Source organism: Arvicola amphibius, chromosome 8 (assembly GCF_903992535.2).
Source record: "Arvicola amphibius chromosome 8, mArvAmp1.2, whole genome shotgun sequence".
In the NCBI taxonomy this organism is placed as follows: domain Eukaryota; kingdom Metazoa; phylum Chordata; class Mammalia; order Rodentia; family Cricetidae; genus Arvicola; species Arvicola amphibius.
In genome coordinates this window covers 51,758,264-51,782,549 of record NC_052054.1, presented here as the reverse complement: position 1 = coordinate 51,782,549, position 24,286 = coordinate 51,758,264, and the positions used below count along the sequence as shown (strand labels likewise).

General features: G+C 44.0%; 1 protein-coding gene and 1 non-coding gene across 2 annotated transcripts; both read left to right on the top strand.

Annotated features, from left to right (window-relative positions):
* The first annotated feature begins 39 nt into the window (after positions 1 to 39).
* On the top strand, positions 40 to 22,990 carry Rpf2 (ribosome production factor 2 homolog). The gene is made up of 10 exons (XM_038340424.1): positions 40 to 144; positions 3,196 to 3,328; positions 4,282 to 4,319; positions 7,230 to 7,269; positions 10,641 to 10,722; positions 12,048 to 12,124; positions 14,070 to 14,169; positions 18,823 to 18,925; positions 21,579 to 21,723; positions 22,547 to 22,990. The coding sequence occupies exons 1-10, from the start codon at positions 122 to 124 to the stop codon at positions 22,727 to 22,729; spliced, it is 924 nt and encodes a 307-aa protein (XP_038196352.1). The 5' UTR covers positions 40 to 121; the 3' UTR covers positions 22,730 to 22,990.
* On the top strand, positions 1,439 to 1,568 carry LOC119822067. Its single transcript, XR_005286674.1, has one exon. It is a non-coding gene; the product is annotated as a small nucleolar RNA SNORA3/SNORA45 family (small nucleolar RNA).
* Positions 22,991 to 24,286: the final 1,296 nt, after the last annotated feature.

Genomic DNA, 24,286 nt, shown 5'->3' with positions numbered 1-24,286 from the left:
CACCGAAGACAGCGAGGCTAAGGAAGTCGTGTTTCGTGTTTCCGGTACCGCCTCTTCCGGCGCTAGCGGCGGCTTCGCGGAAGTGCGCGGTACACGTGTGTTTGCTCGGGGTCCGGTAGCGATGGACGCTTTGGATAAAGTCCTGTAAGTGTGTGTGGTACGCGATGGCGTGGGGAGGAGGGGTGGGAAGTCTCCCGCGGCTGGGCTGTTGCCTCTGCCGTGTTCTTTCCCCTCGTTATTGCGCTTTCCTGACGCGGAGGGAAGGAGCTGGCCGATCCTCCCTCCCGAGTCTGCTGGAGAAGCGCTGCAGGCTGACTGCGAGCTGTAGGGTGGAGCGAGGACCACAGCCGTGGCCAGAGCCCAGGGCCCCGCCACGGATCGATTGTGAAGTGTGAGAAAGGCGCTGGACCGAATCTGACAGGAACCAGGCGACAAGCCGGCCTCAAAGTTTTGTAACTGAACCTTTAAAACTCTTGAATTCAGTTTACCCTGTAAAATAGCTGCCATGGTAGTCTTGGCAGTGTTTGCCATAACAAGTACAGAGCTTTTATTTTTTTTTTCCGTCTAAATTTGTATGCTTCTGCTTGTCGTTGAGGGATGGTTACGTTTGTTCAAAACTAATTATTGAGTTCCCATATGTTACTGCACTGATTGTTAAAAGAGTTTTCCGCCGCCCCCCGCCCTGTTTTTCTATAAAGGGTTTCTCTGTGGTCCTGGCTATCCTGGCATTCGCTCTGTAGATCAGGCCGGCCTCTTCCTCCGGAGTGCTGGGAGTGCTGCCTCCGCCCGGCTCAGTTTTCTGTTTTTTGAATAAATGTGCCGTGTACATGACAGTTTCTTTTTGGTCAGTAGATTTTTTTGCACCTGCTGTGCCTCGCTAATAGAGTAAGGTGCAGTTTACTGGTTGATTTACTGGTTAGTGAGATTGAAAAAAATCAAAACAAAACATGAGTCATTATTGCTGTATAAACACAGTGTGTTTGATTCAATAAAAATACATTTTGGGCGACCAGTAAATGACTGACTACGTGGTTTAACCCATGGCATTTCATTGAAAGTGAATTTTTAAATTCTATGTGGGAAACTAAAGTGTATGTATATTGTTTTCCTTTTTTTGGTTTTCGAGACAGGGTTTCTCTGTAGCTTTGGAGCCTGTTCTGGAACTAGCTCTTGTAGATCAGGCTGGCCTGGAACTGACAGAGATCTGCCTGCCTCTGCCTCCCAAGTGCTGGGATTAAAGGTGTGCACCACCACCGCCTGGCTATATATTGTTTTTCTTTTCCCTCCCTCCCTGTCCCAAAACTGGAAGATGAGGGTTGTATTTAATTAAGAGAGGAGACATTTTGTTAGCAGATGACAGAAAACTGTTTGAAAAGTACCATGTTTACCACAGAGGAGGCAAAGTTGAATGCTTTCTTCTAAACAGAAATGTATGATATCCGAGGCTAGAGTCACGCTGAGGTATTGGTCGTTGCCTTAGTGTGCTAGAGTCCTCGAAGAAGAACTGCTGACCTTATTCACTGGCTGTGGACTTTCTGGCACGGTCAGTCACCAGGTTAGTGACATGCATAAGAATGGAAGTTAGGTTGGCTTTTGTCCAGCCATTAGAGGATGGCGTTTAGGGGTCCTCTTGAAAGGGGTGCTAGTGAGGAGCTAGGTAAGTGTGTTTCTGTTTTCTGCTGTGTCAAAGTTAATAACGGTGAAAATTAACATTGCACTAGGAAAAGAGAATGGCGGTGAAAATTAACATTGCACTAGGAAGAGAGAACCTCAAAGCTGAGCTTGTGGGGAGGGAAGCTCCGAAGGTGCTTGCCTCCCCTTCCCAGTCATCCAGGTTACTACGGGAAAGTTGGTATGAGGTATTACCACTTAAAGAGGAACCAGAGCTTCTGCCCGACCGTCACCCTGGATAAACTGTGGACGCTGGTCAGTGAGCAGACCCGGGTCAACGCTGCCAACGCTGGTCAGTGAGCAGACCCGGGTCAACGCTGCCAACGCTGGTCAGTGAGCAGACCGGGTCAACGCTGCCAAGAACAAGAGGGAGTTGCTCCCATCACTGATGTCGTGCGATCAGGCTACTGCAAAGTTCTGGGGAAGGGAAAGCTCCCTAAGCAGCCTGTCATCAGGAAAAGTCAAATCTTTCAGCAGAAGCGGTGTTGGAGGTGCCTGTGTTCTAGTGGCTTGAAGTCACTCAGGGAGGCCAATTAAATGCTAACATTCAAAAAAAGAGAGAGGAAAGAAATGTATAATAACAACCTATTACTGCCCGCCATAAAAATGCAAGAACAAATTAGGTTTTTTTTTTTTTTTTTTTTTTTTTTTTTTTTTTTCTTGAGACAGGGCTTCTCTGTGTAACAGTCCTGTCTTTTTACAACTTGTTCTGTAGACCAGGCTGGCCTGAACTCACTGAGATCCACCTGTCTCTGCCTTCCAAGTGCTGGGATTAAAGGCGTGCGCCACCACTGCCTGGCTTGGTTTTGTTGTTGTTGTTTTATGGTAATAGGGGTTGTAGATGGGTTCTTATATCTAGTTCATTTCAACATTGGCCTACACACACACACACGACCTTGGGCATGTTGCTTTTCTAGTCCTAGCTGCCTGATTAGTTAAGTGCTGTAATGACAGGCATAAGCCACCATGAAGAAACATAGTTAAGTTAAAAATAACTGTTCACTTGAGACATTTTAGTTTTTAAAATTTACTTTTATTTATGTATATGTGAGTGCTAGCTTTATGTGTGCCATGTGCGTGCAGTGCCTACAGAAGCCAGAGAGAACATCAGCTCCTCTGGAGCAGGAGTTGCTGTCAGTTGTGAGCCTCCACGTGGGTGCTGAGGACCAAGCCTGGTCCTCAGTAAGAGTAGCAGGTGCTCCTAACTTCATCTCTCAGCCCAGAGCCTTCAGTGTTTCATAATAAGAGCTTTAGAAAAAAAGCAGTACTAAAACAATGTGGAAATACCAGAAAGTTTTCGCAAGGAACCAAAAACTAACAAAACACATGTATTTATCAGTAATGATAAAATACCTTTGCTGATATCTCCCTGAAAGGCGAGGGTTTTATGTTGTTATTTAATGATGGAATCCTACTTGATAGATGTGATGTCTGTTGATTTTTTTTTTAGGTTATCAGTCAAGTTGTAGTTGTGTCATATGAAGAAAATGTGTAAATTGTTATGAATTGTGCTTTTTTGAACAGAAAACCTAAAACCAAAAGGGCTAAGAGATTCCTTGAGAAGAGAGAACCAAAGCTCACTGAAAACATTAAGAATGCCATGCTGATTAAAGGAGGAAATGCAAACGCAACTGTGACGCAAGTTCTCAGAGATGTGGTAGGTAGATTACCATCTCCAGTTCTGAGTATCTGTGTGGGTGCCCATGGAGGCCAGAGGCCTTGGAGCGCAGGTAGCTGGGAATTCGATGACTGCGCCTCCTCATCTGCTGGGAACTCTCTGGAAGAGGAATCCTCTTTCTAGCCCTGTTATCTTACTTTTTTTTTTTTTTTTTTTAAAAAAGAAGCTGTGCTTGGTGGTACACATCTTCAATCCCAGCCTGGTTTGCAGCGTAAGTTACAGGATAGCCAGGGATACACAGAGAAACCTTGTCTCCAAAAAACCAAAAACCCAACCAACAAAACACAGGGTCTCATGTAGTGCAGCCTGGCTTTAAATATTCTTTTAAAGTAAGGTTGGACTTTTTAGAAACTTTTGAGCATCCTGAGTTGGGCCAAATGTGGAAGAATTGTGATGCCTTAAGATCCAGCCTTAAAGAAGAGCTGAGTGGGGGTAAATAGAGACGCTGAAATTGGAAACTTTATCTTGTGAGTGTACTTGCAAGGGTACTTAAAGACTAGTATCTTAGTGGATTTTTATTTATTTGAGTCTTGCCACTTCCCAGTGACCCTGCACAATGAATAAGGTCTAAGAGCAGTGCGATATTACAGAGTCTTACCTGATGGTCATTCTTGGTTGTCAGAAAAAGGTGACAGTGTTCATTACGTGGGACAGGGAAATGCTTGGCTGAGAATCATCAAATGTTTTATTAAACAAGGCGGCACATGCCTTGTAAACCCAGAACTCGGGAGGCAGAGGCAGATTGGCAGTCAGGGCAGCCCAGGCCACGTAGTGACGGTCCTGCCCTCACCCCTGGTTGAAAAACAGCTGATGTGATGGCCCCCCGACCCCCCGGAGTATAATTCCAGTGATTGAATTACTGAAGCAGGAAGATTGCATGACTCTGCTTTTTGAATGTTTTTTTTGAGAAAGTTTAAAATTATGTCTTACAGTATGCACTGAAGAAACCATATGGAGTTCTGTATAAAAAGTAAGTTGGTTTATTATTATTAACTTACTTTGTTTAGCTGTGTAAAAGTAAGAATTGCTTTACAAAAGATTTGGAAGAAAAAAGTGTTAGTATTTGTACTGAATGGTTCTTTTTCTTGTTCTTCTTGTTCTTGTGCTTTTTGAGACAGGGTCTCCCTGTGTAACAGCCTTGGCTGGCCTGGAACTCAACAAGGCTGGCCTCCAGAGATCTCCTACCCCTACCTCCCAAGTGCTGGAATTAAAGGCGTGCACCACCATGCCTGGCTCAGCATATTCTTGCATAACTGTAATATGTACACACCTTATTTTGAAATAATTACATATGCATAGGAAAGTTGTAAGCATTACTAGAATTCCTGTATGTCCTTTATCTAGGTCCTCCAGTGTTATATCTTGAATTATTATAGTACAGTTATTAAGTGGGAAATTGACATTACTGTGTTAATATGAAGTACGTTATTGATTTATTTACTTGACTCAGTTTTTAGTTTCCACATTGCTTTTAGTTGTTTCCCTAGTCTCGATTTTCTTTTTCCTCCTTGCAATATAGGGATGAACCCATGCTAGGCAAGTGCTCTGCCACTCAGGGCTATATATCCTCAGTCCCCAGTCATCTTCTATTGTGTGTGTGATGCGCGTGTGCGGGTCTCACGTCCCGTGGTGCAGGTGCAGGGGACCACCTGTGGACTTGGTTCTCCTTCCACTTTTCTGTAGGCTCTGAAGATTGAACTCAGGCTCCTGGGCTTTCCAGGCAGATGCTTACCCATTGAGCCGTCTTGCTGGCCCCATCCTTTGCCTTTAATTTGTGAATGTCTTTGATGGCTTTGTCTCCAGTTTCTTCATAAAGTCACTATTTTTCCCTTTGTAGCTAGTAAATATTTAGGGGGGATACTTTGAAACTATGCAAATATAGTCAAGTCATTCCTTGTAATTTCTTGGGAAGTGGATCTGTGACTTCCCTGGATTATACAATCCATGGATATTTCAGTCCTGGGTGTGAAATGGCATGGTTGTCTCATAAGCTATGCACGGCTCTCTGTATACCCTCAGTTGTCTCTATAGTACTGTGTGAATTCCGGGTACACAGCTGGCTGTAATGTTTAGGGAATAAATCTAAGAAACAGAAGTCTTCCCATGTCCAGTGCAGATGCAGCCCCATAGCCACCCAAACATTTCCTATGCACAATCATATGAATCTGTGGATGCTAAACTCACAAATTCTGAGGACTCTGGCTCCTCTCTTTCTGGAAATTTAGCTGTTACCCATCCTTCCATAGTGTCTGTGTGTGCAGTCAGGATGGTTGTGGTGCTCTAGCATCGTGTGTGTGTGTGTGTGTGTGTGTGTGTGTGTGTTCAGTCAGGATGCTTGTGGTGCTCTATGGTCTCTTTCTGCTTGGAATTCTGAAGAAAAAGGTTGTTTATCCCTTTATTTTTGAGCTACTTAGTGTGGGTTCAGTACATTCTTGAAGGTTATAATATAATATTGTTATTGGATCCCGGTAAAGTCTGGTCTTAGCACACAATGACCCTTTAATAAGAAAAATTTTAAAGAAAAGTTAAGAAACAGGCGAGATGACTCAGCAGATCACTGATTTCCATTATTCTTTCTGTATGTAGTCTGCCTTCTTTGACTGATGATATCTGTTTGGTTTTGGTTTTTGAGACAAGGTTGCATATAGCCTGGCTGCCCTCTAACTCCTGATCCTTCTGCTTTATTTCCCAAGCGCTGCCCAGTGTAGTCGTATGGATTTCACACCGTTGTCCACTTAGCTTCTCAGTTTCAGCAGTGCTTGTCTGCCTGTTTTTGCTTTTTTAAGCTTCTGTGTGTTTCAGAATGTTTGCTTATGTGGGGGAGTGATAGAGAGGAGATCCAAGGCCCTGTGTGTGCTAGACAGGCCCTCTCTGAGCTAATCCCTTTGTACATTCTGCTCCCTCTTTTTTTCATACTTTTTAAATGTAATTTATTTAACTTTATTCTCTGTGCATTGGTGTGCACGGTGTCAGAGTCCCTGGTACTGGAGTTACAGACTTTTGTGGGCTGCATGTGGGTGCTGGGAATTGAACCTTGGTCCACTGGAAGAGTAGCAAGTGCTTCTAACCTCTGAGCCATCTCTCTAGTCCCCATTCCTAAAAAGTGTGTGTGTGTGCCCCTGCCCATGTGCCTGCCCAGGCCAAAAAGCATCAGATCCCACAGAGCTGAGGTGAGCTGCCTGATGGGGTTTCTGTGACTGAACTTGGATACTCCATAAGAACCATAAGCACCCTTAACTGCTGAGCTGTTTGTTGTTCCAGCCAATACTTAGGATAATCTTTTTATTTGTTTACTTATTTTGTTTTGTTTTGTTTTTTGTGACGGGATTTCTCTATGTAGTGCTTGCTGTCCTGGAACTTGCTTTGTAGACCAGATTGACCTCAAATTCAGAGATCTGCCTGCTTCTCTCTCCCGGGTGCTGGGATTAAAAGTGATTGTTTGCATTTTTTTTTTTTTTTTTTTTTTTTTTTGTCTGCGTGCACACCTGCACCATGTGTGTGTGTCAGTTGCCATTGGAGGTCCTGGACCTGGAGTTACAAATGTCTGTGAGCCACCAGGTGGGTACTGAGGATTGAACCCACTTGGGTTCTCTGAAGGAGTACCCAGTGTTCTTAACTACTGAGCCATCTCTCCAGGCCTTCTCACCCTACTTTTGGGTGGTGTGTTTTCGGGTAAGGTCTCACTATGCCAGCCTGGCTTGTCTGGAACTCATAGACATCTACCTACTTGTACTTCCCAAACAGTGGAATTAAAGATTCGTCCCACTGTGTCCTACTCTTTTAATCATTTGAATATATGATCACTTTTTATTCATTATATTTCACTGAATGTACTTATTAACATTATTAAAACTGGAATCATTCTTTTTAATATTCTTAGGAAAAATATTACAAGACCATTTGAGGATCAGACATCACTGGTAAGTACAATAATCTTTTTTAATAAAGGAGAGCTCATGCTTGCCTAGTATGCCTGAGGCCCTGGGTGCCATTCCCAGCACTCAGAAATAACAGGACAGAACTATGTAAAATTGACTTCAGACTAACTCACACTGTACTCCTAATATGTTATCTTTTCCTTTTTAAATTAGAAGTCCTATGTATGACAGTTTTGGTATCCAGACATTAATATTCTTTTTTAAAAAGAACTTGCGTGTATGTGTGCGCGCATGTGTTTCTAGCCTTCTCTCCTATGGGTTCTGGGAATTATACTTCATACCAAGGCTTCATACCAAGCACCTTTATCCATTAAGCCATCTCTCCCACCTGAGAACTTAAAAGATGCAGCCATTATTAAAAAGTATAGCTGCTGTTATTATCATAAGATACTCTTTGTTGTTTTTGACACAGGGTCTCTCTATTATGTAGTTCTCTCTCACTGTCCTGAAACTATGTAGACCAAGCTGGCCTCAAACTCCTGCCTCTTTCTCTGAGTGCTGGGATTAAAGGTGTTGCCCCACCACACCCAGTCTGGTTTTTGGTTTTAGAGTCAGGATCCCATGTATTTCAGGGTGGTTTGAACTCTTGTAAACAAGGATGACTTTGAACTTCTGATCTTCCCGTCTCTACCCCAGTGCTGGGATTACAGCATGGACCACCACTGTCTATGCAGTGCTGGGCATAGATCCAAGGGCTTTGTACATGCCAGGCAAGGAGTCTGCTAACTGAGCCATATTCCGTGTCCTCTTGGTAGATTTAATGAAAACAGTATTTAGAAATAGAAGTACAGTTGGACTTTCTTTGGACTGCCAGTTCCCAAATAATGACAGGGAGACTTCTTATTAAATATGAAAGTTTGGCCTTAGCTTAGGCTTGTTCCCAACTAGCTCATAAAACTTAAATTAACCTATGTTCTGCCTTGTGGTGCCTTATTACCTTTTCTTCATACTGTACGTTTTACGAACAACACCCGCCTACCCCCACATTTTGCTAGTAAATTACTCACCTCTCGAATTCTTCCCAGAGTTCCTCTTTTCTGGAAGTAGCTATTGGCCATTCAGTTCTTTATTAAACCAGTGAGAAGATGCCTTGGCAGAGACACATATTCACAGCATACAGAAAGATTGTCCCACAACATAGAATTTTTTTAAAGATTTATTTATTTATTATGTATACAACATTCTGCCTCCATGTATGCCTGCACGCCAGAAGAGGGCGACAGATCTCACTATAGATGGTTGTGAGCCACCATGTGGTTGCTGGGAATTGAACTCACGACCTCTGGAAGAGCAGTCAGTGCTCTTAACTACTGAGCCATCTCTCCAGTCCCCAACAGAAGAATTTTATGGGAACTATAATGACTTTGGATGTAAAAAGAAAAAAACAATACAGAGGGTATTTTTAATAAGAGTACTGCCCTTAAAGACATGCCATATCACTCCTTTCGGAGACTTTTTACAGAACACTTTTTTTTTTCTCTGAGAGTGTTTTTCTGTGTAGCCTGTCCTGGCACTTGCTCTGTAGACCAGGCTGGCCTCAAACTCACTCTGTCTCCCAAGTGCTGGGATTAAAGGCAGGCGTGACCACTGCCTGGCCCAAACAGTTCTTTATTTCTTTATTTAGTGTCCTGCCTGAAGGCCAGAAGAGAGCACCAAATCTCATTATAGGTGGTTGTGAGCCACCATGTGGTTGCTGGGAATTGAACTCACGACCTCTGGAAGTGCAATCAGTGCTCTTAACCTCTGAGCCATCTCTCCAGCCCCCAGACAGTTCTTATATGGGAACATCATAGCTCTGTCAGCCAGTCCCAGCCAGAAGTAAAACGGAACTAATGAAACTGTGGGGTCATGGAGATCCTAGAGCTACTTCCCTAGCTTGTTACAGTTTGCTGTGGACAGTAGCAAAGCTCATTAAAAACTGATGAGCCCAGTTTCAAACATCCAAAGCCAGTGTGTCAATAAATTTCTGTGACTCCCCTGTGCATGCTGAGATGTGCTGTTGATAATAGCAGTAACGGTAATAGCACATCCGGTGTGCTACTCAGAATGACTGCATAGTTGAAATGAGTGGTCTTCATATATTAACTTCATACTTCATAACTTCATTAACTTTTACGTATTTTTAGTCTTGAAATGTGAGTTTTAACTAAGTAATCCAAATCAGAAAAATTTGAATTGCGTGTGTATGAATATGAATGTATATATTCACGTATGAATATATTTTAAGATGAAAACGTCTGAGTGTTTCGCCTGCCTGCGTGTACGTGCATCACGTGTGTCTAGTGTCCTTGGAGGTTAGAGGATGGTGAAGGATGATTGTGAGCTGCCATGTGGTGCCGGGATGAACCCTGGTCCTCTACAAAAGTAACAAGTGCTCTTAACCTCTGAGCCATCTCTCCAGCCCCTTCTGTATATACTTACTCGTTTATTACATCTTCATTAGCTTCTGTTGGGAGGGGCGGGGAAACCCCTGGTATCCTTATAAGCTTTATAAGATTGGTTTGGTTGAAGACAGCTTGTTGCTGAGTTTTCTTTTACACTAGCCCATGCTGGAGCGCCACAATGTTGCTTGTTTTTACTCTTTACTCTCTTGGCTTTTTGGGGGGCCTGCCACTCAGCTCCCACATAAATCACACACACATAGAGACTTCTTAGTTATGCATGCCCGGCCTTAGCTTGGCTTGTTCCGTGTCAGCTTTCTCTCTCTCTCTCTCTCTCTCTCTTCCTTTCTTTCTTTCTTTCGGTTTTTTTCAAGACAGGGTTTCTCTGTAGCTTTGGAGCCTATCCTGACTAGCTCTTGTAGACCAGGCTGGCCTCGAACTCACAGAGATCCACCTGCGCCAGCTTTTCTTAAATTATCCCTTCTGTCTTTTTATCCTCTGGGCTTTTATCTGTCTCTATTCTATATACCTTTCTTTCCTTCTTATTCTGTGACTTGCTGGTGGCTGGCCCCCGATGTCCTTCTTTGCTCTATTTTGTTCCTTCCTCTCCTCCCAGATTTCTTTTTCTCTTTATTCTTTCTTCCTGCCAGCCCCGCCTATCCTTTTCCTGCCTCACTACTGGCCGCTCAGCTCGTTATCAGACCATCAGGTGTTTAGACAGGCACAGTGACACAGCTTCACAGAGTTAAACACATGCAACATAAAAGAGTACATCACATCTCTGCATCATTAAAACAAATGTTCCACAGCATAAACAATGCAACACTTCTTAAAATAATATTCTACAGCAGAGCCTCTTGCTATGTAGCTCTGACTGGCTGGAATTTACAGCAGAGCTTCTGCCTCAGCCTTCCAAATCACCACAGCAGGCCAGGCTAAGGTCGTTGAATGGTTTTCTTTTTCTCTTACTAGGAATTCTTCTCAAAGAAGTCAGACTGTTCTTTATTCATGTTTGGCTCCCATAATAAGAAGAGGCCGAATAATCTAGTAATAGGTGAGTATCATATTCTATTTTGTTTTTGAGACATGGTCTCACTATGTAGCTCTGACTGACCTAGAACTTAGAGAGATTCTCCTGCCTCTGAGTGCTGGAATTAGTGGCTTGTGACACCCACCACTCTAATGCTTTCACTCATAGAGTCAGCTCCATGACTCAGTTGACTCATGTTTTCAGGATTTACAGTCAGAGTAGTTCCTGCTGGGCGGTGGTGGTGCACGCCTTTAATCCCAGTACCCAGGAGGCAGAGGCACGTGGATTCCTGTGAGTTTAAGGCCCCCTGGTCTATAAGAGCTAGTTCTAGGACAGGCTCCAAAGCTACAGAGAAACCCTGTCTCGAAAAGCCAAAACCAAAAAAAAAAAAAAAAAAAGGAAAAAGAATAGTTTCTGTTGCTGCTGTGACCTTGTGGCACCGGGTACATTTGTTTGGACTGGAGTCTACCTCAGTGGTGGAGTCCTTACCCAGCCTTTTGAAGGCTAGGTTTGGAAACTTCTTTCTGTCCACCCTGACATCGGGATGGCCTTCTAGCCCAGGGAAGCAAGAAAGAATGAGAAGTAGTTCTTGTTGAGTAGTCTTAGAACCCCATTGCTAACATCTTTGGAAAGCAGTTCCGGCTTTTAAGCAGGAAGTGTGGGTTTCTGGTGCACTATTTATCTATTCATTTATTCTGTGTGTGTGTTTGTGTATAGGTAAACTGCATGGAGTTAACAGATAGTCGTGACATGGGTGCTGGGAACCAACTCAAATCCTCGGGAAGATCAGGGAGTGTTATTACCCACTGAGCCATCTCTCCAGCCCTGATTATAGAATCTTTATGTTCCTGTCTAACATGTTCAGTCAAAGACAACCCTTTTTCATATATCTCGTTTTTGGAGTGTGGATGTTATTGTTAAGGTTTCGTCCCGTGCCTGATGCATGCTGAACACTCCTGGTATTGCTGAACTATACCTCTTTTTATTTTATGGAATTATGTTTTAATAGAGTCTTTCTCTTTTTCCCCCAGGCCAGCCTTTGACTTGCTATAGTCCAGGTTGGTCTTGAGCTCCATCATCTTGCCTCCCCAGGGCTGGGGTTGTAGGTGCTCAGTGCCACCACGCCCAGCTCCCCATTTAGTCCCTAAAGTAAGGGAGCAGGGCTTAACGTGAGAGTGGAGAGTTTTCCGTGACTAATATCCTAACCACACAACTAAGTACATGACAAGATTTAAGAAGGGAGTGTGTGAGTTTGGAGATAACAGAGAAGACACAGATCATTTGGTGCATATAGGTAACATAAGGTGGCTACTTGGGGAATCTGTGCTTAAAAATGCATTTTCTTGTAGGTCGAATGTATGACTACCATGTGCTGGATATGATTGAACTAGGTATTGAGAAATTTGTCTCTCTAAAGGATATTAAGGTAAGATACTGATCTTAAAACTAAATAGTGTTTTGGCCAGGCAGTGGTGGCATACACCTTTAATCCCAGCACTCGGGAGGCAGAGACAGGCAAATCTCTGAGTTCGAGGCCAGCCTGGTCTACAAGAGCTAGTTCCAGGACAGGCTCCAAAGCTACACAGAGAAACCCTGTCTCGAAAACTAAACCAAGGGCTGGAGAGATGGCTCAGAGGTTAAGAGCATTGCCTGCTCTTCCAAAGGTCCTGAGTTCAATTCCCAGCAACCACATGGTGGCTCACAACCATCTGTAATGGGGTCTGGTGCCCTCTTCTGGCCTACAGGCATACACACAGACAGAATATTGTATACATAATAAATAAATAAATATTAAAAAAAAAAAAGAAAACTAAACCAAAACAAAACAAAACAACCCCCCATCCCCCCAAAAAACTAAATAGCATTTTAATAATGCTCTTGGCCAATACTGGTACTGATAGAGTTTTATAGAAAAAGAGCCTCATGCAGAAATACAATTTACCTTTATTTTAAAAAGGAGTAAAGAAGTGTAGGCCGGTTGGTGGTGGCGTACACCTTTAGTCCCAGCACTCAGGTAGCAGAGGCAGGTAGATCTCTGTGTTTTAAAGACCAAGCCTGGTCTGCAGAATGAGACCAACAAAAAGGAATATATTTATATAGCAAACAGTACGTGTGGATTTTATAGCGGCTAAACTTCAGAGAGTGGTGCCCAGTTCTGGCTAGGCCTGTGGTGTAAATGCTGTCGTTCCTAAGTGATAACAACATTTACAGAAAATCTGAAGTTTTCCAGTTGAGCACTGTTCTACAACCAAAAAGCTCTGGCTGCCCCTGTATTCTTCTGTCTCTTAGCCATCGAATTATTGACACAACTCCTCTCCGGAGTCTGCAGCTGCTACTTTGTTTGAATGGGATGTTGAAACAGAGTAGTAAGTGTGGCCAGAACGCCTGAGAAAGGCAGGAGTGTCCTTCATAGTGACCCATCGTGGCATTGTCTCACTTGGATCTTAGAGGTCTGAGTTAAGGCAGTTCCGCTTTGTTTGTGTTTGAGACAGGGCTCGCTATGTGCTTTGGCTGACCCACAACTCCCTATGTAGACCGGGTTGGTCTTGAACTCAGAGACTGGCCTGCCTCTGCTACTCCAGTGCTGGGATTAAAGGCGTTCACCACCACACCAGGCTTAGTTTTCCATTTAGATTTGGTGATTGGAACCCAAAGGGGTTAATTGTTTAATCTTAGAGTCATGCATATTTTAGATAAAAGCCAAGATTAGAGTTTAGGAGCTTAGAGAGAAGGAATATTGTTTATAATGAAGGTTGTATAATTTAGTGGGTTTTGTGTATTTGATATAGAATTTTAAATAACCCAGTCTGGCCTCAGATTTGCTGTGTAACCAAGGCTGAGCTTGAGTTTCTGATCTTCCTGCTTTCATGCTGCTGAAGTACTGGGATTAGAGGCATGCTCCACTCTGTCCAGCTGAGCTAGTGGGACTTGAGGCTTGTCGTATGGTTAAATAATGGTAAATGTACATATTTCTCACTTCTTCAGCTCTCTAAAAAAGGGACAGACTTTGAAGGTTCAGTAGAGTAACTAAACTAAATATCCTTCTCTTGTGGCTTTGAAAAAAGGTTTTTGCAAGCTCCCTTGTAGTCAATAACTCCAGCTTCCTTAGGTTCAGAGTAGAACAGCGACCTCAGATTGGACCTGTGGATTCAAGGCACGTCTTGCCATTTAAATGACAGTTGTGATTTATCAAATAAGTGATTTTTCTGGGTCCTCAATTGTGGTTGTAGCAACAATAAGTCAGAATGTATGTGTAAAAATGTTGAGATTATTTTAACAGGTTTTGACTATCTTAAAAATTGTTATATAAATTCTTTAGATTTTGGAAATGATTTAATTACGGTGCTTTTTTATTTTTTTAAATCTCATAGACTAGTAAGTGCCCTGAGGGAACAAAACCCCTGTTGATATTCGCTGGTGATGATTTTGATGTAACAGAAGACTATAGAAGGTTAAAAAATCTTCTTATTGGTAAGTATTAATGGAACTCGTCTCATTAATCTTACAGCTGCTTTTGAAACCTACCTTTTCTGTAAGATTAAGCTTGTTCACATTCTCCCCTTCTCCAAACTGTACAGCTCTCATATCTTCATGCTCCAGTCTTCTTGTCTCACTGAGCTTAATAAGGGTTGCGTTCCTCAGCATAGGTTTGTCACCCCTAAAGAAACCTCTCTCTTTTCCCCAGCAACAGTTCACTGCCTGTAGTTCTGTGCGGTGGCTCGGGACCTCATCCGCCCCTTCCCCATGTCTTAGCTGTGTCTGCTGTGATGAAACACAGCAGGAGCAGCGGGAGGAAGGGTTATTGTCTCACACGTTCTGTGTCGCAGTCCACCGAGAGAAGACAAGGCGGGGACAGAAGCAGAAGCCGTGCAGGAATGCCTCTTGCTGGCTTCCTCTCCACAGTTTGCTCAGCCTGCTTTCTTTATTTCCCCCTTGTTTTCTTTTAAAAAATTTATTATTTATTTTTATTTATGTGCATTGGTGTTTTGCCGTGGGTGTTGGGTCCCCTGGAACTGGAATTACAGACAGTTGTGAGCTGTCATGTGGGTGCTGGGAATTGAACCTGGGTCCTCTGGAAGAGCAGTCAATGCTCTTAACCACTGAGCCATCTCTCCAGCCCCCTCAGTCTGCTTTTTTATACAACCCCAAACCACCTGCCCAGGGATGGCACCTTTGCAGGGACCACAGCTGATAACAGTTCAGAGGTCAGCAGTCATATCATGTGAGTTCCACAGCATTCCTCCCCTCCTCCCCTTCTATCGTCTTCAGTCTGTCTGTCCACCTCTTCACTTCCCTGAGCCTCAGATGTCCCATTTAAAGCTGAGCATCCAACAGTTGTTTACTTTGATTGCTTTGACCAGTTATCAGTCTGCAGTAATTGCTACCCTCTACAAAAAGATGCTCCTCTGACAAACTGAGAGCAACACTAATCTGTGGGCATACACATAAATATTTAGAAGGCAGTATGACAGTAACGCCATGTCCAGTAGCTAAACATCTGCAGTTGGATCTCCACTAGGGCGCGTGACAGCCCCAGCCGCAGGCTTTTGACCAGGTTTACAGTACCAGATGTGAATTTTCTTCTGCAGAGGGCACCTTAAAACTAATAAGACACAAGTTGGTTATGCTCATGACAGTCATGCCACTGTTGCATCAGTGAGCGCATCTTGCTTGGTGAATCAATAGTGTAACGTGTGAGGACCACACTGAGTTAAGACTATGGACGTCAGCTCTACACAGCATCATGCATAGCAAGCCAGTCGGGATTTCTCTATGTCCTGCAACCAGAGTGTGTGGTGTCTTCAGCAGTGATATCCAGTTTTATCCAGTTCTGGTGGGCAACTGTCAGCAGTGACAACAACCTGTATTGTCTGGGGTGAGGGAATTTGCTTTTGCTTTTGCTTTTGTTTTTCAAGATAGGATTTCTTTCAAGATAGAGTCCTAGCTGTTCTGGATCTAGCTCTTATAGATCAGGCTGGCCTCAAACTCCCAGAGATCCACCTGCCTCTACCTCCCAAGTGCTGGGATTAAAGGTGTACACCACCACATTTTAAAAACCTTGTGGTTTTTTGCCCTAGGTCACTTGAAAAGTTGGTGGCATATAAATTGTATACTTGACTTTAAAAATCTAAGGTCAGCAAAGTATATTTATGATAGACATGTTGAGAACAAAAAGCTTTCATATTTCCTAGTGATTGTGCTCGTTTTACTGGTATCATAATTTTTAAAACTTCTCAGTTAATGACTGTTGCTATTTTTTTGTTGTTGTGCTGAATATTGAATCCCAGAGCCTTATGACTTCTAAGCAAATGTGCCACCCCACACTAACCCCAGACTTTAAGATTGTTTTGTTTTTCTCTGTGTGTGTGTGTGCCTCTGATGTAGGAAGTCCTTCTGTATATGTGTTGTTTTTATTGGCTAATGAATAAAGAATCTGCACTGGCCTGTGATAGGGCAGAGTAGAGCTGGGGGTGGTGACTAAACTGAATGCTGGGAGAAAGAAGGCGGAGTCAAGGAGATACCATGTAGCCGCCAGAAGACGTGAGCTGTCAGTTGGAACCTTGGTAGGCCACAAGCCCTGTGGTAAAATATAAAATAATGGAAATGGGTTAATTCCAGATGTAAGAGCTAGCTAGTAATACACTTAAGCTATTGGCCAAACAGTGTTACAAATAATATAGTTTCTAAGTGATTGAGTCAGGGCGGTGGGAAACGAACAAGAGGCCTCCCACAACATGTCTCCGTGCACATGGGGACGTCAGAGGACAACTTTGTGGTCTGGATTCTCTCTTCATCATTACTAGGTCCTAGAGGTGGAACCCACGTCTCCAGGCTTGTGCAGCGAGTACCTTTCCCGCTGAGCCACGCATTATATTAGCACTCTGGTTTTTGGAGACACGATCTCACTCTGAAACCCAGGCTGGCCTTGCCCTTTCAGCAGTACTGGTGTCTCAGCCTTCCAGATGCTGAGATGCAGGTACAGTCACCACGCCCAGCTCAAGAGCAGTTTTGAGAAGGCTCTCGCTGTGTCTCTCAAGCTGGCTTCAAACTGGCCTGTGGTCTTCTGCTCAGTCTTTTGAGTTTTGGGACTATAGCCCTGTTCTGTCATGTGTAGCTTTGTGTCTTTTCTCTCTTTTCTCTTTCCTTCCCTTCTCTCCTGCTCCCCGCCCCTCCCTTCCCTTCCTTCCTTTTGAGACAGGGTTTCTCTGTGTAACCATCCTGACTGTCCTGGAACTTGCTCTGTAGACTAGGAACTAGGAGATCAGCCTGCCTCTGCCTCCTGAGTGCGGGGATTAAAGGTGTGTACCACCAGTGGGCTCCTTTTTCTTTTCTTGTGTGCATGCATCTGGATCTCTTTTGAAATGGGTTTTATATTGTAAGCTGGTACCAGTGTGCAGCAGTTCTTTTACCTGTGCCTTCTAAGTACTGGGATTACACAGAATTATAAACGTGTGCCACCACACGAGGGCGCACTAGATTTCATAAACCCTATCTCATATCTTGTACTTCCACTAGATGGCATGAAAGACTACACAATGCAGTGATAGGGAAGGGAGTAGCATGGAAAAGAAATGCGGGACAGAAGCAGAAAGGTGGACGAGGAATGTTGACGTTGATGGGAAGTCAGGCCACTGCTTGGTTTTATGTGTCCAAATGAAATACAGTAACAGCAACCCTATACTGGGAGAGTGTTGTCCCCGACCTCCTCCGTGTGTGAACACCACATTTACACTGTAAAATGACTGTGGCACCACTAGGTGATGTACCCTAAGGGTGTGTGCTTACGTACCCTGTGACAGGAAAGGCTAATAGAGGACTGTCTCCTGCAGAGTTCTTTTCTGGTCTCTCAACCAGCATAGTGAACCTACTGGGATGAACCCAGGACTTTATATATGCCAGGCAAGCCTTCTGTCATCAGATTATATTCCAACCTATACAATTGCTTTTTTTTGAAAAACAATTTTTTTTTCCCATTTTTGGTTTTTGTTTGTTTTTGCTTTTGTTTTTTGAGACAGGGTTTCTCAGTAGCTATGGAGTCAGTCCTGGAACTCGCTCTGTAGACCAGGCTGGCCTTGAGAGATTTGCCTGCCTCTGCCTCCTGAGTTTAAAAGCATGAGCCACCTTCACCTGACGAAAAACAAAATTTATTTTTGTGTCTGTGATGTGTAGTGGGTGTGCATGTGTGTGGAAGTCAAAGGAAAACTTTGTGGAGTTGACTGCTCCTTCCACATTTACCTGGGTCCTGGGAATTGAACTCGGGTCTCCAGGCTTGCATAGCAACTAACCTACTCACTGTGCCATCTTACCTACCTGGGAAACACAGGAAACAATACCAGTGGTTAGGTTCTGTCTGTCCTAATTTTTACAGCTGTTTTTTTATGTGACTGTTTCTAGTATTTAAAGATGATAGTAAACAAAGAATAAGTGTATTTTGGTGAATACTTTCTGCACTCGGGAGGTAGAGTCAGGGGTTCAGAGAGTTCAGAGTCATCCTCATAGTGAGGAGTTTGAGGCCAGACTGGCATTTCTATTTGTCACTATGTCTCAAAACAAACTAAAGTATGCTGGAGAAATAGTTCAAAGGCCGTTACATGCTTGAGTTTGGTCATAGTCCCAGTGCTGGGGAAGTAGAGACAGACACACTCTGGGGCTTGCTGACTGGCCAGCCTAGCCTAGTTACCAAAGTCTACTCCAGGGAAACTGTGTTGTGTTCTGGGGAGCAACCCTGGAGATTGCTCTCCGGCAATGTGCATTTGTCTGTGTCCCCACAAATCCCTGCAAATACACACACACACACACACACACACACACACAGAGAGAGAGCGCGAGAGAGCGAGAGAGAGAGAGCGAGAGACAGCGAGAGCGTTGCTAAAAAGATAGCACTTTGTAACTGAATGTTTTTTAATGATTTATTTTTATTTTATGTGCATTGGTGTTTTGCCTACATGTACGTCTGTGTGAGGGTATCAGGTCCCCTGGAACTGGAGTTTCAGACAGTTGTGAGCTGCCATAGGGTCCTTTGGAAGAGCAGCCAGTGCTCTTAACCACTGAGCCATCTCTCCAGCCCCTGTAACTGAATTTTGAAATAGTTCTCTTTCTTAACAACTGAATATGTACTTTCAGATTTCTTCCGAGGCCCCACAGTGTCAAACGTCCGACTGGCCGGATTAGACTATGTTCTGCACTTCACGGCACTGAACGGGAAGGTTTACTTTCGAAGCTATAAGTAAGTGCATTTCCCCGTGGTTTTCAAAATCCTCAGGGATCACATTGTATTCAAGCTCAGAGTTGGTTCCTGCCAATGTGTCTGCAGGATTTGCAGAAGGTAGCGGCAGGAGCTGTGCCCCGACCTTCCATCTGACTGCTCTGAGAAACTCACTTTCCAGGGTCCCTGGTCATCTGTCATGCACCTGGCAGATTTAGTCATCGCCCTTCCTAAATTTCTGTGCTGTCTCATTGTTCTTGACTGGATTTAGAGCACCAAGCTACAGTCAAGCTAGATTTGAAAGCTACAGCATCAAGTATGTAGGAAGTACCAGTGACTGCTGCAATTATTTCCTCTCGCGCGTAGGTGTCTGCCATAACCCCAGTGTAATATTAATATGAGTGTAGATCCCAGCAAGCAGATTGTTTTGTTGTTTGGTTTGAGTTTCTGAAACAATATCTCTTGATATAGCTTTAGACTGGCCTTGAACTCATTGTGTAGCCCAGGTAGGCCTCAGGTTTGGAGTTCTCTTGCCTTGATTTTTTAGGTGCTGGCATTATAGGCCAGGACCACTTCTCCCAGCCAGATTGTCTTGAATTTTTTTTTTGAAAAAAATTTTTTTTTGAAACAGGGTTTCTCTGGGTAGCTTTGGAGCTTGTCACGGCCAGATTCTTATTTTACTGATGAGATACTGCCATGCTAAAATTATTCAGAGTTAGGGTTAGCGTCCCTTTTTTACTCCTTTAAAAACAGAATGTCCAGATGAAACTTAAGTATTTACCTCTTCTTGTCTATCAGTCTTTTTGTGCCCGGTGATATAAAGGTTTATGGAGGGACAAGCTAGATGGAATCAGTCCCCTTAGCAGCTGCTTTCCTCATGGCTCAGTCCCTCTGTTCTTCTCTTCCACTGTGGATGACAAAGGGAGGTTGGTTCACCTCTGCCCTCCTCCACATGCGCGTGTGTGTACCCGTGCACAGAGCAAGGGTGAACTACATCGTGGCAGCACACCGTTAATCCAGCCTTAGGAAGGCAGAGGCAGGTGGGTCTGCCAGAGAATACGATTGCGGAAGTCACTTTTAGGGCTAGCCTGTCAGTCATTCACAGTACAGTGTTTTAATTTCAAAATCAGGACCCAGTATAAACTTTGATTTCCTAGGCTGGGATGGCAGACACGTGTCATTTTTCTCTTCCTTCCAGGAAGGGTGAGACAAGGTTTCTCTGTGTAGCTCTGGCTGTCTTGGAACTCTGTAGACCAGGCTGAGCACAGATCTGCCTGCCTCTACTTCCTGTCCTAGGATTAGAGGTGTGAGCCCCCAAACCTGACTCACTCTATCCCTCTGTGTTTCTATAGCGCTTTGTTGTTGAACCCTCTGGTCTTTATGCATCACAAACTGCTTTGTCTCATTTAATCGAGTGTGGGTGATTGCTTGATGTCTGTTCTTGCGATTGTTGCTGTGACCAGCAGTTGTGCCTCCCATGCATGCACGCTCTGTTGGCCATCTCCAGGTGTACTTAGGACCCAGAGTTCTGCTAGGAGGCATCAGCACACACACATGCCAGCTTCCTGCTGTTTGCTCTCTTGAGCATCCTTAATTGTTCTGTTCCTTCTCATTTCCCATGTCATCTGTTGACTCTGCATTGCTAATCAGTTACATCTCCCTTCCGTCCTTTTCCCTCATACCTTTTTACCTGTGGGAACAGAACTGCTCTAAAATGTGCTTGCTAAATATAATGTTCAGATTTTTTTTTTTTTTTTTATTGTTTTCTTGAGACAGGGCTTCACATAGCCCAGGCAGTCCTGAAATCACTGCATAGCAGAATGGCCTCTGACTGGCCCTCGGGCCTCCATTCCAAGGGTAGGATTATACTTGAGGTCTCCCAGCTCTTCTTAGGCTGCCATTCATAAAACAGCTGGGGTGAGGCCAGCTGTGGACCTAAGGATTTATTTACTACAAGCTACGGAGTCATTAATGAACTGCAGGGAAAAATCGATTTTGAATGGGTTGATTAACTTAATAATGCTGGAGATGGGAATTTGTTCATTTTTTTAAACATACTGTCTCTTTTTTTCTTTTTCTCCTGAAATAGGGTCTCACTATGTAGCTATGGCTGTCCTGGAATTTACTATGTAGATCAGACTGGGCTCAAACTCACAGAGATCCAGCTGCTTCTGCCTCCAAGTACTGGGATTAAAGGTGTACACCACTACATCCCACTAAACATACTGTTTCAAAAGTCTAGTTACAACTTAGAACATTCATGTGTTCTATCACTGAATTATTTGAATTTTTCTTTTTTTCTTTCTTTTTTTTTAAGTTTTTGAGACAAGGTTTCTCTGTAGCTTTTGGAGCCTGTCCAGGCTGGCCTTGAACTCACAACAATCCACCTGCCTCTGCCTCCAAGTGCTAGGATTAAAGGCGTGTGCCACTACTGCCCAGCTTTGAAAATAATTTTTATACTTGTTGTTTCTCAGCAATCTTGTGTCCTTTCATTTCTGATTTTTAAAAACTAGCCAAAAAATATACTTGGCATGGATGCCAAAAGTATCGAAGAAGAAGCTTGGCCTTTTACCCATTCCTGTCACTATTTGAAAATACACGCCCCATTCAGCAGAGGTTTTTCGGAGAGGACTTTAAAACATAAGCAAAAGCATCATCTCTCCTGTTCCTAAAGGCTGCTGTTGAAGAAATCTGGCTGCAGAACCCCACGAATTGAGCTGGAGGAGATGGGACCGTCGCTGGACCTCGTTCTGAGGAGGACACACTTAGCGTCAGATGACCTTTATAAATTGTCTATGAAAATGCCCAAAGCTCTCAAGGTAAACCACCTGTGTTTATTCCTGTATTCCACTCCTGCCAGGAGGGATCTGTGGGCATTCTATTAGAGAGATAGGGAAAAATGAATAAAGGAGATAAAAAGTTAGGCTCTGAGCTAGAAGGAGAAAAACCCTGTCCAGATATGAAGGGAGTAAAGAGCTGCAGAAGCCAGGGTCTGGTGTGGCTGACAGTTTTCTTGTAGCCAGGACCTCCATTTTCCACAGAGCCAGAGCAGTGTGGACATTGTGAAGACAGGGTTGAGAGCGATATACACGTTAAACGTGTATTGACTTGATGTCTAGTCTGGCTGTGAACTCAGGATTCATCCGTCTCAGACCTGCAGTGCCGGATCGCAAGCATGCACTGCCAGGCCCATCTTTGTTTTCATTTATTTCCGAAACAACTAGCGGGGCTAGAAGGATGGCTCCACCATGCGCTCGCACCCTGTAACTTCCTCTCCGTGGGCTCCGTGGGCTCCTGCACACACACACAAATAACAGTAAAATAAACGGTACACACAGCCTAACTGGGGAACACTAGTACAGATTGGATAACTCAGTCTTCTGGGTACATGACAGATGACCTGACATTTTACCCATATGGCAGTGGCTGGCTCTGAATGAGAACTTGCGTTTAAAGAAGTCCCATGGTCCCTAGAGAGGACAGTTGTGTAAAGCTATATCCTTTGTGTCTTCTGGAGTCTTCACAATGGGAATTGTTGTGTACTAGATTTTTACAAGTTATGTAGTAAAAGGCCACTGAAAAATTACATATATACGTATATATGTATGTGTGTGTATATATATTTTTTCCCTTATTTTATAGCCAAAGAAGAGAAAGAATATCTCTCAGGATACTTTTGGTACAACTTTTGGAAGGATTCATATGCAGAAGCAAGACCTAAGCAAACTACAGACCAGGAAAATGAAGGGGTTGAAGAAGCGACCTGCAGAGATGGGGACAGACGACGAGGGGAAAAAATCAAAGAGAATTAAGAAAAATGAGTGAAACCAACTGACAGTGACCACTTTCTTGTGGTTCTACTAAAGAGAACTGCTCGATTTGAGTCTGTTCAGTTTTTTCATAGGAATTTGTTGTTTGTTTGTAGGTTTTTGGAGGGGTGGTGGTATATGAGATCTCATATTGTAGCCCAGGCTAGCCTCAGTCTCCCAAGAGCAGCAATTATAGGCATGTACCACCATACCTAGCATATTGTATATTTCTGTAACATAACTTATTACTTAAATTTAAAAAAAAACTGAAATCGTATGTGGTTGGATCAAATTCATTCCAACTCTTCCATTTATTTTTTATTTTTTTAATGAATGTGTGTGCACGTGCATGTGTGTCAGTGTGGGGATGGTGAGAAGACAGTGAATGTGCGCGCTCACGTGTGTCACAGTGTGGGTCTGGTGAGAAGACAGTATGTGTGCGCGCTCATGTGTGTCACAGTGTGGGTCTGGTGAGAAGACAGTGAATGTGTGCGCGCTCATGTGTGTCACAGTGTGGGTCTGGTGAGAAGACAACTGTGGAGTCGGTTAGCCCGTGGCGACTGAACTCAGTCGGTTTGTCAGGCTCTACCTTAGGTAAGGGCCCTTACCCACTGGGACACCCTGGTGGCCCAGTCTGCTACACACTACAGTTTAGAGCAGGTTTTCACCTGTGCCATTGGGCCGCAGTATACTATCTGTGCCCTCTGTGACAGTCTGTCCCTCCCCAAATTCTTTTCTTTGGTTGTTTGAGAATGAAGGGCCACCACCCCTGTCGACCGCGTGGTGCTGGATACAGTAACTTGGGTGACCGAAGAAGTGAGGCAGAGTCAGAGTGTGAGCGCATGCGCAGAGCTTAAAGAGGGGGAGGAGACTTTCCTGAGGGGGTTAACCTCAGTGATGAGTTATCAGGCTTCTCCCAAACAGAGAAGGAGGCTGGGATGTTAGGGACTGGAAATTCTCTGCTGGTGTAGTGTGGTGTATTCTTAGGAAGCCACTGCCTTGTGTAAGATGCCAGTCCGTGGCCAGTTTGTCTTCGGAGAAATCATGATTCCACTCTACCTGCTCCTGGTTGTGCTGGTCCTTCTTAGAAGGCCAGGCATTGCAGTAGGGAATGGCACCATACATTGCTGAGAGAGACAAGGGTTGGGAAAGACAGGTGTGCTTTCTAGTAACAGCGTGTGGATTGAGAGCCAAGCGCTTACCTGTGTCTCATACTGGGCAAAAGCTCTGGAAAGCAGAAGTGACTGCTGTTCGCACACTACTTCAGTCTGGATCCCGGGAGTGTGCGCCGTACCCCAGCACACGACTACAACTTGCTCTCTAGTTTAACTCTTACTGCCTTGCTAGAAATCTTACTACTTAGAAGATTTGCCTGAACTGGATGATATGCACAGCTTGACTTCACTGCTAGGGAGGCAGATGCCTTGAATTCGAGACCAGCTAGGGCTACAGTGAGACCCCATCTCAAAAGACAAGCTAGCTTCGTAGTTTAAAATACAGTTGTTTGAGAGTGATGATGTGATCACTAATGTGGTCCTGCCCTGTGTTATTACTGTTTTTACCCGGGGCTTCG

Bases quoted from the DNA above. Each gene is read 5' to 3' on its own strand.
- Rpf2 (XM_038340424.1), top strand. From the start codon at position 122: ATGGACGCTTTGGATAAAGTCCT. The intron at 4,320-7,229 runs GTAAGTTGGTTT...TAATATTCTTAG, and splicing joins TATGGAGTTCTGTATAAAAA to GAAAAATATTACAAGACCAT. The intron at 21,724-22,546 runs GTAAACCACCTG...CTTATTTTATAG, and splicing joins AAATGCCCAAAGCTCTCAAG to CCAAAGAAGAGAAAGAATAT.